Raw genomic sequence first — 17,176 nt, forward strand, 5'->3', positions numbered from 1 at the left:
CCATGTAATTTTAAAATCTGTGTTTTTCTCAACACATGACAAAATAGTGAACTTAGAAAATATACACAAATTGTGAAATTGCACCTCTTTAAAATGCAGCTCAATTAAACCTAGCTCCAAGAATAATTTTCACCGACAGTTCTGAGATAAGCTGCATGTTATTCTTGGATGCGGTTGTAGGACCGGCTTTAAAATCGCATGACAAAAATATCATACACATTAAAAAAAACTGTATCACCAACGTAGCCTGGACAACATTTGCTAGTTAGATGAAGTCAGCTATCTCATCGTAGCATATTTATATGCATATTTATAATTATACGGTTCTTGGAGTGAGTGCATACACTCATGAAGTTTAGTAACTTCAGGTCACTGCAACAAGCCCAGGTACAGTTTACCGACGGATGGGTGCAGGACCTTGAAATGCACCGTGTAGAACGAAAGACCATCGTACGTATCATAAGTTTACCAGTCTCACAAATCGTCTTCATAAATACAGATTCGTTAACCGTTTATTAATAGGACCTTTGAGCTCAGCGGTAATTAATTAGTAGTGGAAATAATTTCTGGTAGCATCACAGAAATGTAGCAGTGACAATAATACTGTATGCTGTAATCGTACTGGGCAATTAGTGATACAAAAAACCTGTTTTATCCTGTGAATAAAAGCATATGTTTTTGTCAATGTTTGCTATACCATATAACAATACACTTATACTCCCAGAGTGCTCTCTAATGCACACAAAGTTTGCAGACTATCAAGGATCAAACCTCTACCAATCTACAACTAATTATAAAACTCTAAGCATATATAAGTAGATATTTCTAAGCATAAATGACAATCAACAATACAAAAACTAACAGTTTCCGTTACGGATCAGGTAGCAACAGTGACAGACCGCATTTGGAGTACACTTCGGATTGGGACAGCCGTCGTCGCGTCGCTGTGACGTAATAGGTCTTTCAATGCGTACTCCGAAGCGTGCGGTCGCTGGATTGGGACACAGCCTCTGTCTCGAGCCTTGCTGTTCTCATATTGTTCCCTGCCACTGAGAGTACACCTTGGATGGTTCTGTAGAGAACAGCTGGTTTATTCTCCTGCCTTCTCTCTCTCTGGCGTATCTCTTCAAGCAGCTGGCCAAGGCTGTGAGTCTTGGCAGTTTTATATGTGTGTGTCGCACCATTGATGAAAACTTCTTTATAAGTGACATGAAGGCGAAAATATCGAATGATCCAGCATCGTTTCATATTCACTGAAACTCCGAAAACAAGCAGAACCAAAGAATGACATTGAATTATTTTTATTTCATTCTAAGCCGAGCCAAGTTTAACGACTCAGCAGACACACAAAACACACAACCTTCAGTACACAAATGTTAATATGCATAATAGGAACATAACAATATGAAACATGTAAGTAGGTTAAGGCAGACATTAGTGCTTTCCAAAACGTGTTGATGAGTAGTTGGTGTCAGAACTGTGACGTCTTGTTTTTTTATTTCTTCACATATAAGGCAAAGTCGTGCTTTGGTCTGACAACAGACAGTAAAGACCATCGCTCAGGGCAGCCTCTATTATTTTAAAGTCATTCGATTCATTTTACTACATCGGCATTAGTCCCACATGGAGCAAATTTAGATGCAAACCACACACACATGCTTAATATAACCATAGCTTCATTTGTGGAAGTACTACTTGCCATTAGCTCATATCAGCAAAAAGACAGAAGAGAAGCTGCCTTCAAACTACTGAGAACCCAAAAGCAGTCTGAGGTGCACAGGAGCCTCGTCACAGTAAGCTCTGACTGTTAAAATGCCATCAGATAAATATTTAAATAAATAACAGCAAGAAGAGGTAAAGTGATGACTCGTGCTGACAGAAATGAAACATAAGGTCAAATGTTTCTATCATACCAGGTGAGGGTCATTGTGGCGTGCATTCACCGCGTACACACAAGGAAGTCACACATGCAATGTTTTCATGTATAAACAACTTTCCACACGTTGGACATATTTTTAGTTCCAAAAGGATCCAGCAGCAGCACTTGGTCATTTCCATTAGCACAGAGGGGATTTAGATCAACATGTTCTTTATGGGGAAGAAATCCTGAAACTATCAGACTCCGCACGAGCGCAGCTAAACCCAGCTGTCAAATCACAACTAGGCCGAAAGCAATCTGAGGGTGGCAGCACAGCCCTGCACTAGAGTCCGGTCGTCCTGCTTCATGGTGAGAACAACAAGCGCACAAGCAGACACGGTGCTTTGTCTCTGCAGGCTGAGCAAACAGCCGGCACAAGCTGCCCCACTGGTAGGTAAACACAACGTGTTTGCATTTAAATATTCAAGTAAGAGCAAAATTAAAATGAATGTCAGGAGTAGATCCGATCAGTGTATAAAAAGCTTAAACAAACTGTTGTCTCTAATTTTCGCTACAGCACAAAGAAGAGAAGCCAAATGTGCGGTGGCTGAGTCTGTACAGGCGACAGGACGCAGACAAAGTTAGACTGCGTAGCATCACTGACAGACTCTGTTAGGATGCAACAGGATGAATTTAAAAAAACATTTTAGGAACATGGAAACTCCTTAATGGGAATCTTTGAGCCTCGTTGAACCTTTTACCTTGTGTAACTGCAAACTGGCACCATTGACTTTATAGGCCGAACTGACTACAAGCTGAATCTTGAGTGTCTTTGTTGCTAAGATTCTTTAAATTCATGGTGGAGCTGAGGAGAAAACAAGATCAGACCAAAGTGCCATCTCCATCTTCGGGAACATGTTACCAGGCTTTCTTTTCCTAAAGACTCTATCATACGTCTTGATGAATATGCAGACAGGCTTTTGGGAAACATCTGAAGCATTTTTAAAGAATAAATATTTGTAATAATGTCACAGTCCAGGTTCATTCAGGCCTGTTGCGTCGCCTGAGGCCGGACACGAGCTGCTCCGCCCCAATCTCCTCCGTCTCACGTGAGGCTTCTAAAGAGGGTATGAGCTCCGAGTGTTCCCACCCTCCTTCCTCCTCTTCTTCCTCTCTGTCACATTCTTTCACTGTTTCGTCTCCATCATATTCCTCTGGTCTCACTTCCTTCGTCTCTTCACCTTCTGCTTCATGCTTAATGTCTGAATGCTCTTCAGAAACTCTTGCAGTAGGCTCTGCTTTCTCGCTGGACGGCTGCTTGTCTGAAGTATCACTTGCCCCAAGGGACTCAATCAGGTCGTCCAGATTACGCTCGCCACCTGGAACAAAGAAGCTGATTAAAGAACAACATTTCTTCTTGTGCACGTAACGGAGAGCCAGCAATAAGCTTTATGAGTCAGGACTACACATGACATTGCATGTTCCACTCAAAGATATCTTTGTGACCAGTTCAACACCTCGACTTACTCAAGTTTGCCAAACATTTACAGCAAAGTTGTAGCAAATTTACTGAACAGTATTTCTTATTTTGCACCTAGCGCCTAGAGTTTCAAATCTCTGCCCTCTCTACTCCGCGTGCTTAGAGCCACATGTTTTCATTACTAACATTATTGAAACACAGCAGAACTGAAGTGAACTTGATGACAGGAGGACCAAAATCTGCAGATATCTTGTTTTTACAGCGAGCGGTGGATTTCAGTGTTACATCTCTCCGTGCCTTTTCTCAGCAGTGTGCACACAGAGCAACTTCCTGTGAAAGGTGGTGTCAGTCAAAATGCAGCTATAGCAGGGCTGTATTAGTGCGTTCGATTGTGTGGCTGCTGGTTAAATTCATATGCACAACATTCTCAAACCAAGCTGTCCTCTTTGCATTTGACAAGACAAAGACAAACAATTTTATAAGCCAGAAGTGAATCGAGTGCTGTCACTCCGTTTCACTCTTTAATTTGTAGTAATAATAATGTTACAGCGTCGCGGCACAGAATTCAGTTTCAGGCTAAGAAAGAAAAGGAGACGAGATCAGATTCCTTAAAGAGTATCTGCTGTGATGGCGTTTTGTTGCTCCGACAGTCTAAATGTCCATGCTGCGATGATGCAGGGAATGACAGGTTAGTGCGGCTGCTCCTCTCCGTCAGCTCTGACGCCAACACTGAGCGTAGTATTTCTGCTTCGACACATCACACGTGTCAGCTGATTATCTGCAGAAATGGTTTTTAATAACGAATCCTGTGGTGAGCAGAGTCTCTACCAAAGCTCAGCCACAGGTTTTTAGTTGCTTTGTTTTAAAACAACTAAAAACATCTTTTTAAAATTGCATTTCGTTAACTTTTGTCTGTTTTTGTTTTATACTGTGTCATCTCTGAAGCACTTTGTGATCTTTTATCTATGAAGGTGCTATATGAATAACATTAATGACTTTTATTCAGCCTCCTTTCATGTATCTACACTTGTTTAAACACACTGATTTCAGAGTAAAGGTGCATTTTTACTCTACTCGCTCCCTCATTTACTCCCCAGGTTGCTCGTGGCAGATTGCTGTTCGTTAACGAAGTAAACGAGTTACCTTTGTTTGTTTCTAAATGTGTGAATGAGAGACTGGCCCCACTCTGTAGCTGAGACACGCCTGCCTCTGGCACAGCATAACTATTCATCGCTGTTGAAAGATGATCGCAGACTGATGTACCAAAGTGGGTTTGAAGATCACATAAACTCAGTTTTGATTTTGTGGAAGTAGAAGCAATGGACAGGATCCAGAGGAACAAATGTCAATTAAAAAGGGAGAGTACGCTCCACCAACACGTGAGACTGTGGAGCCTTCAACTGGAAACTGCTTGGCTGAAATTGGACACCCAGCTGCCATCCACAGAGATGATGCATGTAAAGCGTGAGGTTTGTGGTCAAACAGCAGAGTGCACACTATAAGGGCTTACAGCGAGATCTCCAGGATGTGGCTAAAAATGGTGCAAGAAAAGGCACACAGGCCAAACTGAATCAGACGTGCTTTTTGATTCTCACGGGTGGAGTGGTGGAATATTTGGGTCACACCTTCAGTTTTAGGAAGAGAAACCTGAGGAGAGAGCGACACCAACCAACCCTGCAGCCCACTCTGCTCTGCTGTCAGGTGTGACTGTGGTTGTCAGCTTCAACCACCTGATTTTAAAACACAGCCCACAGTCTTCACGCCACACGCAGGATGGATATCGAACAGTGCTGAATGCTGAGTTACTGCAAACCCAACGCTGACCATAAATGCAAAACAGAGAGAAACGAGTCGGCATCCCGGTCCTGACCTGCCTCGCATCAGCCACACACGCCTCTCCTTTCACAGGAGACCTAGAGTTAGACACTGATACACTACACTGTACAGTGTAGTGTATCAGTGTACACTACACTGATACACTACACTGATACACTACGGTGCACTGCATCAAGATTTCCTCTCATGGACTGATCTGTGCAGGCGCTGATGTAGAAACATTTCTTTAAGCAATCAGTGATTTATTCAGACTTTTGCACCTGAATTTATTGAGTTTGTGAACAAACTTAGAAGTGCCTCTCACCATGCGTACGAACAAATGTCACCATCACTACAGTAACATCAGCTTTGAGTGATCCTGTATTTCAGCCACAGCCTCTCTTTTAAAAGATGTCCTCGCTGCAGCGTGGACCCTTTTACAAAGCCTGTCTGGGTCACTTTCCCCACTCACTCTTTCTCCTCTGGTGGGTCAGCTCTGCTTATACAGAGACATGTGGGCGTGCCACGTGCAGACAATATGCAGATTCCACAGGCTGGTCGAATTCACTAACATGACACGACAGCAAGAACAAAACAGGCTTTGTTAATGAGGACCATTGTTCTCAACTATCAAACATATCACGCTCCTCCAAACATCGACGATGTGCAGTAACAGTGTAAATCAAACACTGAGAGCGTTCTCCTCATTCGTCAGTAAGAACAATAGAAACTGGGATGTGTTTCTATTTTGCACACAATCTGAAAACAGCAACCACACAGTCTAGAGTCAGGTCTGCAACACCTGACAAATTCACTCTGATCACCACAAAGTGACTGAATTATGCTGCACGGTTAAAAACAAACAACCCACTGGTGGCATGGAGGGGTGGACAGTCCATTCCTCTCTTCTTCATCAGGTACCGAATGGTCTGCAGCTGAGACATGATCTCATTCTTCTGTTCCTGGGCCACCGACTTCACGCTGGAGGAACAAAAGAGAAGAGACGATTCTCACAGGGTCTGTGTTTGTCATAACGGCCGTTTTATTACATGAAACTAAAGTCAGGTGATCAGCTCCACGCCGTCCTGCAGGCGGGTTAGAGTCATGTTTGAGAGCTGTGTGGGGAACACCTGGAGAAACCTGACTGGGAAGGTCACTCACCAGTTGGTCAGCGGGTCCAGCTGGGTGAGGATGGAATTGAGCATCCTCTCTGTCTGTGCAAGCCTTTGTTCCAGCTCGTTCAACTGGTTCTCTGCATGAAAGCAAACACACACGATGGGGAAACCACGACTGAAACCAAATAAAACGTGCAAACACATATCCTGACACACACCTGCCTCCATGGATTTTTTGGCCCCTTTTGCAAACTTGTCCTTTTGGGCCTTGTTGTCTGTAGACCTGATCTGGAACAAAAACAAACATGACGGCTCAAACTGTAGATGCTATCCGAGACCTGAGGTGCTGCAGTGTACGTAGTTACCTTCAAAAACTTGTATGCTGCAAACACTCCCACTCCAATGGCGTAGAGCGGCATCAGCGTGAACACGTAGCCCTTATTGCTGCTCGATTTGTATTTGTCACTCTTCAGCTCTTGCTCCACCCGTTTCTTCATCTGCTGCAAGTTCTCCGGGGACTGGCCGGCGCCGTTCATATTGATGGGCTGACCTCGCGCTGGGCCTGCTGACACAACATCGTGACGGACGTCAGAAACACGCTAAGAAATCGCATTCATGGCACATGAGCACCGTTCCAAATCATTTGTCTTAAAGCAGATAGTGAGGTGAGGGTCAGGGGTATTACCAACAAGCTACAGTAGGGGTTTAAGTCACATGTTTACGTAGTGCTGTATGACAGTAGGAGTTTTATAGTGCAATCATCTGCTGTTAAAGGCCGTTCATGCACCACCCTGCTTTTACAGCCTTTCATAGTTTACTTAGTGTGATAGTTCATCTCGAAACAGCTACTTTCAGGCTGTTTCCTGACAGGTGACGATGACAGACAAATGTCAGCATCACATTTTATGGACTGGATTGGAACAGGCACCCATGATCACCATAAGAAGTGTGATTACTGTGTGAAGGAGTCCAATGAGACTGTGTGTGCGTGTGTGTGTGTGTAAGATTCAAGCTTCAATAATCATATTTGCTAAAGACCTCCTGCAAACAGAAAAGGTCTCCGAGTCATGATGTCATCTAGGGCTGCTCGATTATGTCAAAAATGATAATCACGATTATTTTCACTGAAATTGAGATCTCGATTATTTGACGATATTTATTTAACCCTTTAAGACCTACTATAGAACCAAGTCCACCAGAGCTTATATTAAATTTTTACATGTTGTAGTGCCGTTTGTGGGAGCATTTAAAGTTGCTATGCAACTGTTATAGCCCATATTTTAATAATATGTATGTATTAAGTCCATAGTAACGACATTAATTGCAAAAAAGTGCAATAAACTACAAAAAAAATTGAAAATCGTTTTTGTTTTTTTTACATATATTTCTACTTGGAGAAATTTAAGAGGTTTATCCCTCAAAACTTTAAATACAAAAAAGTTGCAAAAAATAGTTTACAACAACAGGAAATTTATTTTGAGTGTCTTCATAGTTTTATTTTGGAGATACAGCAATTTTTATATACTGCAGGAAAAACGAAAAAACAATCCTATGATGCAAATTTGCAAAGAAAACAGCAGGTGCATCAAAATAAACTATTTCCAGCAGTGAAGTTTGAGTTCTAAGCATCCCAGCAACTATTCAGAAAAGTCAAACATGACCAGTATAGGCTTTTAAGGCCTACAAGTAAAAAAACTACAATTTCCGCGAAAATGACGTCACTTCCGGTTTCGGGCAGGAAATGGCGGACATGCGACAGTTCGCGCTGACGTCTGTTTCACTGTGGGAAGTGTTACGAACAGCTGATCAGATCGGCAAAGCGTGTTTCTGGAATATTATGTTTTTGTTCCTGCAAGAGCTTTTTATGCAATTTTTGCAAAGCTTTATGTGGAAGGAAACCGTGACCGAGGACAAGCTGATGGCATCAGATGTAAGTACAACTCCTCCGGTTTCATATGCAAAACAAATTATTGCGCTAGCTTACACGGTTCAGGTTCTACAGGGATTTAAAAATAGTTACACAACACGGAGCGTGCTGCTCTGACCGGCTTTAAAGGGTTAACAATGACTTTAAAAAATAATATAAAATAGTGTGCAACACCACTGAAGTTTTTTTTTTTTAAACTCTCTTTTCAACCAGCGGCAGTCACTCTCCTCTCCAAATAACTTCTGCTTAGCTTTCCGAGCTTCCCTCGGGTCCTCTTAATCAGCGGTCTCCAACCTTTTTTGCGCCACGGACGGTTTATGCCCGACAATATTTTCACGGACCGGCCTTTAAGGTGTCGCGGATAAACGAGGGAGGGGCTAATAATCGGCTCAGTCATTTTTAATGATCGTTGAAAGCCCAGATCGTAATCGTGATTAAAATTCGATTAATTGAGCAGCCCTAATGTCATCACCAGCCGACCCGTCACACGTCGTGCAGCATCCTCACACTCTGCTTCCACAGGTCCTTTCTTGGCACCCTCTCATATGTTTTCTCTACACAGTACACAACAAGTGCACAAACATACACATAAGGAACACGTAGACGACGATGTGTAGACGATCAGTGTCAAACACTGTGTGCGGCAGTACTCTGCAACTAGACACCGGTGCTGGGAATCTTGACGCTCCATTTGGCCACAGATTTGAACTGACCTCAGTCCTAATGCCACTTAATGGGGGCAACACATATAATCATCATCGTTTAAGCCACATCTAATGTGCTGCTACATCACCACATCCGTCACCTCTTCCTCTAGCATGTGGAAGGCTTTTCAGAGCAGGTTGCTCTGTTTGCACAAAGCTGTATGAAACCCGGGAGGACGTCATTTCACACGGGAAGCTTTGCCCTGCAGGGCCTTTCAAAGGTTTACTGCTGTTTTTGACAGTTTCTGGGAGGCTGAGAACTTACACTGCACTGTTGGAAACAGTTTTGATGCTGTTTTGTTGCAAATTGTGCACAATAATGTTTATTTTCATTTTTCTTGCAGTTTATCAAAATGAGTGCATCTCAAAAATGAAACTATGAAGATGCTCAGAATAAATTTTCTATGCTTTGAAACTATTTTATGCAGCTTGTTTTGTATTTACAGATCTGGAAGATCAAACTCTGAAATTTCTAGAAATATGTGTAAACAAACAAAAACTATTTTTGGAGTTTATTGTTTTTGCAATTTCCTGTAGACTAATTACACATCATTACAATTTGGGATATACTGCTTGTATTGATGTATAGCAACTTGAAAAGTCCAAAATGGCACTACAGCATGTAAAAATGTAAAAATGCAAAGCTCTGGTGGACTTGAATAGAATAGAATAGAATAGAATAGAATAATCCTTTAATTGTCCCACAAGGGGAAATTTGGATGTAACAGCAGCAATAAAGACAAATACAAACAAACAGTACACAGGACACAGAACAGAAACATACACAATTTTTACATATTTACATCAAGGACAATGGTTACTATAAACAGTGAGTACTGTACAGTTATTAAATTAAATAAAATTAACTACAGATAAGAGGCAAAGCAGGTTGTAGTGCGAATCGGTTAATAAAATAAAATAGTGCAGTTACAGATGTAAACATCTATGTTTGTTAGGAGCAGTTCTGATTGTGCAGTCTGACAGCTGCAGGGAGGAAGGACCTGCAGAAACGCTCCTTCGTGCATCGAGGATGCAGCAGTCTGTCACTCTCTCTGCAGCAACATCTGCATGCATGAGCTGGGAGACTCTGTCCATCAGAGATGTTATTTTGGCCAGAGTCCTTCTGTCTCCACCACCTGCACTGGGTCCAGGGTGCATTACAGAACAGAGCTGGCCTTCCTCATGAGTTTATCCAGCCTCTTCCTCTCAGCTGCAGATAAACCGCTGCTCCAACATACAACACTAAAAAATGACAGATGCCACCACAGAGTCATAGAAGGTCTTTAAAAGCGCTCCCTGGACTCCAAATGACCTCAGCAGGTAGAGTCTGCTCTGACCCTTCCTGTACAGAGCATCAGTGTTGTGGCTCCAGTTTATTATTCAGGTGAACACCCAGGTACCTATAAGAGTCCACTATCTCAATGTCCACTCCCTGGATGTTCACCGCTGTCAGTGTGGTGGGTCTGCGTCTCCGGAAGTCCACCACCAACTCCTTGGTTTTCCCGGCGTTGATCAGCAGGTGGTTCTGCTGACACCAGTCCACAAAGTCCAGAGTCCAGTGTCTGTACTCTGAGTCGTCCTCACCTGTGATGAGGCGACTATGGCAGAGTCGTCAGAGAACTTCTGTAGGTGGCAGCGTGGGGAGTTGATGGAGACGTCTGCGGTGTAGAGGGTGAAGAGGAACGGTGCCAGCACAGTGTGGGGCCCCCGTACTGCAGACCAGCCTGTCAGAGACACAGCCCTGTGACCTCACATACTCTGGACGTTCTGTGAGGTAGTCCAGTATCCACTGGGACATGTCCACTCTTCCACAAGGGTTAACCAATGAACCCTACGACACCACACACACCCAGTCCACACAGACAGCCTGATGGTGGAGTTGATCTCAGGACCTTCATGCTGTGAGGCAACAGTGCTAACCACCACAGACAGATGAAGGCTGGGGGTTTGAGCACAGTGGAGAAGCAGGCAGGTTTGTGGCTGTGCAGAGCATCCACAAACCTGCCTGCTGACCCTGAGCACAGGAGTGTGGAGAACTCACCATCCAGGCAAATAAAGAGTGGGCAGAGCAGCCAAAGGTTTGAGGGCTGTGAGCAGGTGAAGCTGCAGACTGAGGCGGAGCGCTGGATGAGAGACTGCAGGTTCTGGTCAGACGTGGCTGAGATGATGAACTCTACTTTTACAATCATTATTTCAAACATGTTTCTTACATTTTTGTAGCTAGCTGTGAAGTCAGTATTAAAATGTAGGCAGTGCTCTGGTTTTTATCTTTAATCCCACACACTAGAGCTGCTCGATATAACGATATATATCGGATGATGATATAAAAACATCTATTGTTTCATTTTACGCTATCGTTTGTTTCGTGGTGTCGTAAAATAAACTGTTTGCAGTAGAGCTGGGCGATATAAGATTTTTTCATATCACGATATGTTTTTTTCATTTCAGGCGATAACGATATCTATCACGATATCAGCCAAATAACTATATTTGTAAGATTTAAATGTGCTGTTGCTCACAAGTAAAATGTGAAATAATCAGCAGCTTGTTTTTAAATATTTATTTCCTATAATAAGTTCAACAGGGTAGATGTACTTAAGGAACATGAGACTTTTTCAGATAAATAAAGGCAAATATTGCAAACTACACAAAAGGCAGCCGCTAAAGCGTTTAAGTTTCAAAATAGAACAAACGAAACAGACTAAACTGTCAATTCCACTTAGAAACAAAATATTAATTCTAAAAATAAATCTTAGTTTGTTTTACAGAAGAACAGACAAAACTAACTTTTGTCAGTATCAAATAAACTGAGAACTAAAAGGAAATTCTCAATCTCTCCTTGTTGTATAGCTGAGCTTTTCAAACAGTTTTAACAGTTACTTTAGTCTGACAAAAGCCGAATGACGAATTAGCGCTTCCAGTCAGAGACTGAGGCTACGTCCACGCGTACACGGGTATTTTTGAAAACACAGATTTTCCGTTTTCGTTTTAAAAAATAATCCCGTCCACACATAAAGGCAGAAATGAAGGAAAACGCTGCTATGAACATGCCAAAGCAGCAGGTGGCGCTAGATTCCTAACCATGCAGAAATGTTGACCAATCAGAAGTCTAGAAGCCTCGGTGGGAAAAAGTAAACAAAGCTGGGACATAGAAGCAGAACAGAGTCGTATGTGTGGAGGGACAGTAACTGTGTGTATATGTAAGCATTTAAACACTGCAGAGAGTAGAATTAACAGTAACAGTATTGTAGAAATTCATTTCACCGAAACAATAACGTGGCGCACAGTGTGACGTCAAAAAATGCGCACACCTTTGACGCTGCGTTTTCTCCATTTTTCTAGTCCACGCGTAAATGCAAAAACTGAGTTTTCAAAAATCTTCGTTTTCAGTGACCAAAGACGCCGTTTATGTGTGGACGAAAGGTGCAAACGCATAGAAAAATCTGCGTTTTCAAAAATACCCGTGGACGTGTGGACGTAGCGCATGCACCAGTTTATTGTATTTCCAGACTTGCTTTCGGCACAATTTACAGTGAACGCTACTCTGTTTTTTGTCAGACTTGAAATTAGGGCTGCTCAATTAATCGAATTTTAATCACGATTACGATCTGGGCTTTCAACGATCATTAAAAATGACTGAGCCGATTATTAGCCCCTCCCTCGTTTATCCGCGACACCTTAAAGGCCGGTCGTGAAAATATTGTCGGGCATAAACCGTCCGTGGCGCAAAAAAGGGTGGAGACCGCTGATTAAGAGGACCCGAGGGAAGCTCAGAAAGCTAAGCAGGAGTTATTTGGAGAGGAGAGTGACTGCCGCTGGTTGAAAAGAGAGGTAAAAAAACTTCAGTGGTGTTGCACACTATTTTATATTATTTTTTAAAGTCATTGTTAACCCTTTAAAGCCGGTCAGAGCAGCACGCTCCGTGTTGTGTAACTATTTTTAAATCCCTGTAGAATCTGAACCACATAAGCTAGCGCAATAATTTGTTTTGCATATGAAACCAGAGGAGTTGTACTTACATCTGATGCCATCAGCTTGTCCTCGGTCACGGTTTCCTTCCACATATAGCTTTGCAAAAACTGCATAAAAAGCGCTTGCAGGAACAAAAACATAATATTCCAGAAACACGCTTTGCCATCCGATCAGCTGTTCGTAACACTTCCCACAGTGAAACAGATGTCAGCGCAAACTATCGCATGTCCGCCATTTCCTGCCCGAAACCGGAAGTGACGTCATTTTCGCGGAAATGTAGTTTTTTGTACTTGTAGGCCTTAAAAGCCTATACTGGTCATGTTTGACTTTTCTGAATAGTTTCTGGGATGCTTAGAACTGAAACTTCACTGCTGGAAATAGTTTATTTTGATGCACCTGCTGTTTTCTTTGCAAATTTGCATCATAGGATTGTTTTTTCGTTTTTCCTGCAGTATATAAAAATTGGTGTATCTCCAAAATAAAACTATGAAGACACTCAAAATAAATTTCCTGTTGTTGTAAACTATTTTTTGCAACTTTTTGTATTTAAAGTTTTGAGGGATAAACCTCTTAAATTTCTCCAAGTAGAAATATATGTAAAAAAAACAAAAACGATTTTCAATTTTTTTGTAGTTTATTGCACTTTTTTGCAATTAATGTCGTTACTATGGACTTAATAGATACATATTATTAAAATATGGGCTATAACAGTTGCATAGCAACTTTAAATGCTCCCACAAACGGCACTACAACATGTAAAAAAATAATATAAGCTCTGGTGGACTTGGTTCTATAGTAGGTCTTAAAGGGTTAAATAAATATCGTCAAATAATCGAGATCTCAATTTCAGTGAAAATAATCGTGATTATCATTTTTGACATAATCGAGCAGCCCTACTTGAAATAGCCGAAATACCTTCACACTACGGAGCTTCTGTGGCTCTTCCGTTCGACAATCTCTCCGGCATTGGAACCATCATCTGTTTTCTCCTCGGTAACCTTCGGTCACGCTCGGTTGATTTTTCTAGTCGGCGCACTCATTTCCTCCATTACCCGGGCGGTACGGTGGCTGGCTGCTTCCCAAACAAATACACATGTGCGGCTTGGCACTTGTGCTGTACGTAACAAGTCACGTGACGCTGCGGCTGTGATTGGTTCGGCTCTGCGCTACGTAATTTGGATTGGCTGTTCTTTTTTTTTTTTTTTTTAAGAGGACAAGAGCGGTGAGGTCTATCGCGATAGTTTAATTTTTCTATCGAGAAAAAGTTATATCGCGATACATATCGTTATATCGCCCAGCTCTAGTTTACAGCTATATTTTTTCATGGTTCTGATGTCACTGTAGTGGTTATATTCATTTCTTAAAGTTCTCTCTTTCTCTTATATTTAATATAACCACACTACAGACGGACAAGCGCCTGTTTTTATGAGTTGTCGTTAGCAACAACGACGGTAAAACCATCGTGTGTCCGCTTGTTTATGTTCCACATAAACCTTTCACAATAAAGCTCAAGATCCTGTTGAGACTTTTCAAAATAAATGGAATCACATGAAAGATGCAGATTATTTACGGATGAGAAGTAAAAAAGAGCCGCCAGGTGCTAAAAAATAAACCTTAGACTCAAACGTTAGAACAGGCTTCTCCCCGCAGCACGCCGTGTAATAAATACTCACAAAGAAAACGGCGCCGTTACAACTTATGTCTAAAAATGTATCGTTTCATGCATCGGTTAGACCAGCGGTCCCCAACCTGATTCGTCATTCGGCTTTTGTCAGACTAAAGTAACTGTTACAACTGTTTGAAAAGCTCAGCTATACAACAAGGAGAGATCGAGAATTTCCTTTTAGTTCTCAGTTTATTTGATATTGACAAAAGTTAGTCAGTTTCGTCTGTTCTTCTGTAAAACAAACTAAGATTTATTTTTAGAATTAATATTTTGTTTCTAAGTGGAATTGACAGTTTAGTCTGTTTTGTTTGTTCTATTTTGAAACTTAAACGCTTTAGCGGCTGCCTTTTGTGTAGTTTGCAATATTTGCCTTTATTTATCTGAAAAAGTCTCATGTTCCTTAAGTACATCTACCCTGTTGAACTTATTATAGGAAATAAATATTTAAATAAAAACAAGCTGCTGATTATTTCACATTTTACTTGTGAGCAACGGCACATTTAAATCTTACAAATATAGTTATTTGGCTGATATCGTGATAGATATCGTTATCGCCTGAAATGAAAAAAACATATCGTGATATGAAAAAATCTCATATCGCCCAGCTCTACTTTTAACTCTTCATCATGGTCGTCTTCTTTAACAAAGACATGTTTTGCATCTGTTAGCTGTTGTGTTACTTGTTATACCCTTTGTTTATTAGGCTTCTGTCATATTTTAACTTTAAAATCTGTAATGACAAGGATTCAATGAAAATGAACAACTGAGCTTCATCAAGAAGACGATGTATGTGCCATTACTGCTGTTGTGGTAGTTCTAGTGTGTAAAGTAGCTGCCTTTTTGGAGGCTTTGACCTGCCAGGGTGTCTTGTTGTTCGGGCTTTATTACCCTTAATTGATAGTGGGTGAACTGGTAATTCTAAATGAATGTGAGTGGGAATGGTTGTATGTGCCTGTGTGTTAGCCCTGCGACGGACTGGCGACCCGTCCAGGCCGTACCCTGCCTCTCTCCGTGTGGTAGCTGGGAGTTGACACTTTATGTTACACGCTATCACTTGTATGTAAGCAAATGTTGTCAGTTACGAAGACAGCCCTGCATCAAAGACCTTGCTTTAGTAGCTAGGAGACTGTTGCAGTTGCCCACAGTTTACATGGAAGATGCCAACTTGTCTGCAAACTTTTGCTAACGACCAACGAGCAGATGTAAAATTAGAAAAAGAGCGGCACAAACCAGAAATGGGGAATCTTGGATTTCAAAGTAAAAGCTGAGGCCAATACATTTTAAAAGGTGTAACTTTTACTCTGAAGGTAAATGGTCTCACCGCTGCTAGCCAACTTTGCAGTCGCCATGTTCCCCCTTCACCAACCTGCCAGCGATCAAAGCAATCCTAACTGGGTTTCTGAGACCGCTCCACATGCTTCTTTGCAACCAATGTCACTTTCTCACTGCCACCAAACATTCACCAGCTGGTGGAGGAATGCACATTTTTACCCACTGACTGGTGGGCTCTGGGTCTAGGTGACAGGCCTTCTTCACCTGACCCTCCAGCATGACACGTCCACACAATGCACTGACATCATTAGCAGTTACAGGACTGCAAACCCTGTAACTCTTTTGTCCTCCTCCTACAAATGAGGGCTTCAGCCATTTTCCAGCTGGATTTCTCAGGACACACTTTTTGCCCCATTCTGATGTTTCAAGTGAACGTTAACTAAAGTTCTGCAGTCCTGTAGAAACACATCAATGATGATGAATAACTGCATGAATACGCAGGTGTGCGGCTAATAAAGGCACGTGTATTTTGGGATGGAAGGACATAATTCATTAATGGCCTCCACGGCGTCACGGATGAAGGATGTCACAGACATAAATACACAAACTCACATGTGTGTACAGATCTCCACCAATCTGTCATTTCATTAGGAATAATGTGTGTAAGCTGAACCGACCGAGGGTGGATCTGATCGCACTTAAACATAAATAAGGTAGAAACACACAGAGAATGTGTAATGACTAAGTTTCTCTGGAAAATTTAATATACTCGCTTTTTCCCCTCACGATAACTAGTACAACGTGAACCTCAAAGCAAATGTGGAAATCAAGCCAAATCTCGCGATAACTAGAGCAAAGTGAACCTCAGAGTGCCCAAGAACCAGTTGTATATTGCTACCTTTTCTGCTGTGACGAGCGTCCAGTTTGGCGTCCTTCGCCGCGGTCCCGCTGCCAAAGCCGTACAACCGCGGCAGCACGACAAACATGAAGAGCACGCCCGTGAAAGCCAGAGCGACTTGTTGTGATGTTGACAAAACCATCTTTCCGTAAAGCCGCGGAAGGAAGGAGCAGCGTAGCAGGCAACTAACGCTGCTAAGTGCTAAGAGAGACGCGAAACAGTAACCTCACACAGTCAGGCCAACGAGAAAACTCTCGGTAACTTGCATGAGTCCAAAACTCAGCCCGCTGCTCTGCAAAACAAGCCTCCCGGAAGCGGACGTTTTCTTCTTCTTTTTCCTGGTTTGGGTGGAGGCTGAAGAATGCACCGTAGTGCATTACTGCCCCCTACAGGAAGACAGATGAGCAGCAAACGTGAACAATGGCTCTTGTCTTAATTCAGACATGAAATGAAGCGATATTAACAGCCA

At 42.2% G+C, this 17,176-nt stretch overlaps 1 protein-coding gene across 2 annotated transcripts; it reads right to left on the reverse strand.

The window, feature by feature from the left end:
* Positions 1-1,285: 1,285 nt before the first annotated feature.
* Positions 1,286-17,133, reverse strand: LOC113009317 (uncharacterized). 2 transcript variants are annotated; one of them, XM_026147542.2, is made up of 6 exons: positions 16,708-17,133; positions 6,634-6,833; positions 6,487-6,556; positions 6,315-6,405; positions 6,025-6,134; positions 1,286-3,237 (listed from the first exon to the last, which is right to left on the reverse strand). In XM_026147542.2, exons 1-6 carry the CDS (start codon positions 16,847-16,849, stop codon positions 2,900-2,902), a joined length of 951 nt encoding a protein of 316 aa, XP_026003327.2. In that variant the 5' UTR covers positions 16,850-17,133; the 3' UTR covers positions 1,286-2,899. The 2 variants fall into 2 exon arrangements, with proteins under 2 accessions (XP_026003327.2, XP_026003328.2); XM_026147543.2 differs by having other exon boundaries at positions 6,634-6,830; positions 16,708-17,049.
* Between the last annotated feature and the right edge of the window lie 43 nt (positions 17,134-17,176).

Source organism: Astatotilapia calliptera, chromosome 17 (genome assembly GCF_964374335.1).
Source record: "Astatotilapia calliptera chromosome 17, fAstCal68.1, whole genome shotgun sequence".
Classification (NCBI taxonomy): Eukaryota; Metazoa; Chordata; class Actinopteri; order Cichliformes; family Cichlidae; genus Astatotilapia; species Astatotilapia calliptera.

Bases quoted from the DNA above. Each gene is read 5' to 3' on its own strand.
- LOC113009317 (XM_026147542.2), bottom strand. From the start codon at position 16,849: ATGGTTTTGTCAACATCACAACAAGTCGCTCTGGCTTTCACGGGCGTG. The intron at 6,834-16,707 runs GTAGCAATATAC...ATGTTGTGTCAG, and splicing joins CGCTCGTCACAGCAGAAAAG to CAGGCCCAGCGCGAGGTCAG. The intron at 6,135-6,314 runs GTGAGTGACCTT...TTGTTCCTCCAG, and splicing joins CTGGACCCGCTGACCAACTG to CGTGAAGTCGGTGGCCCAGG.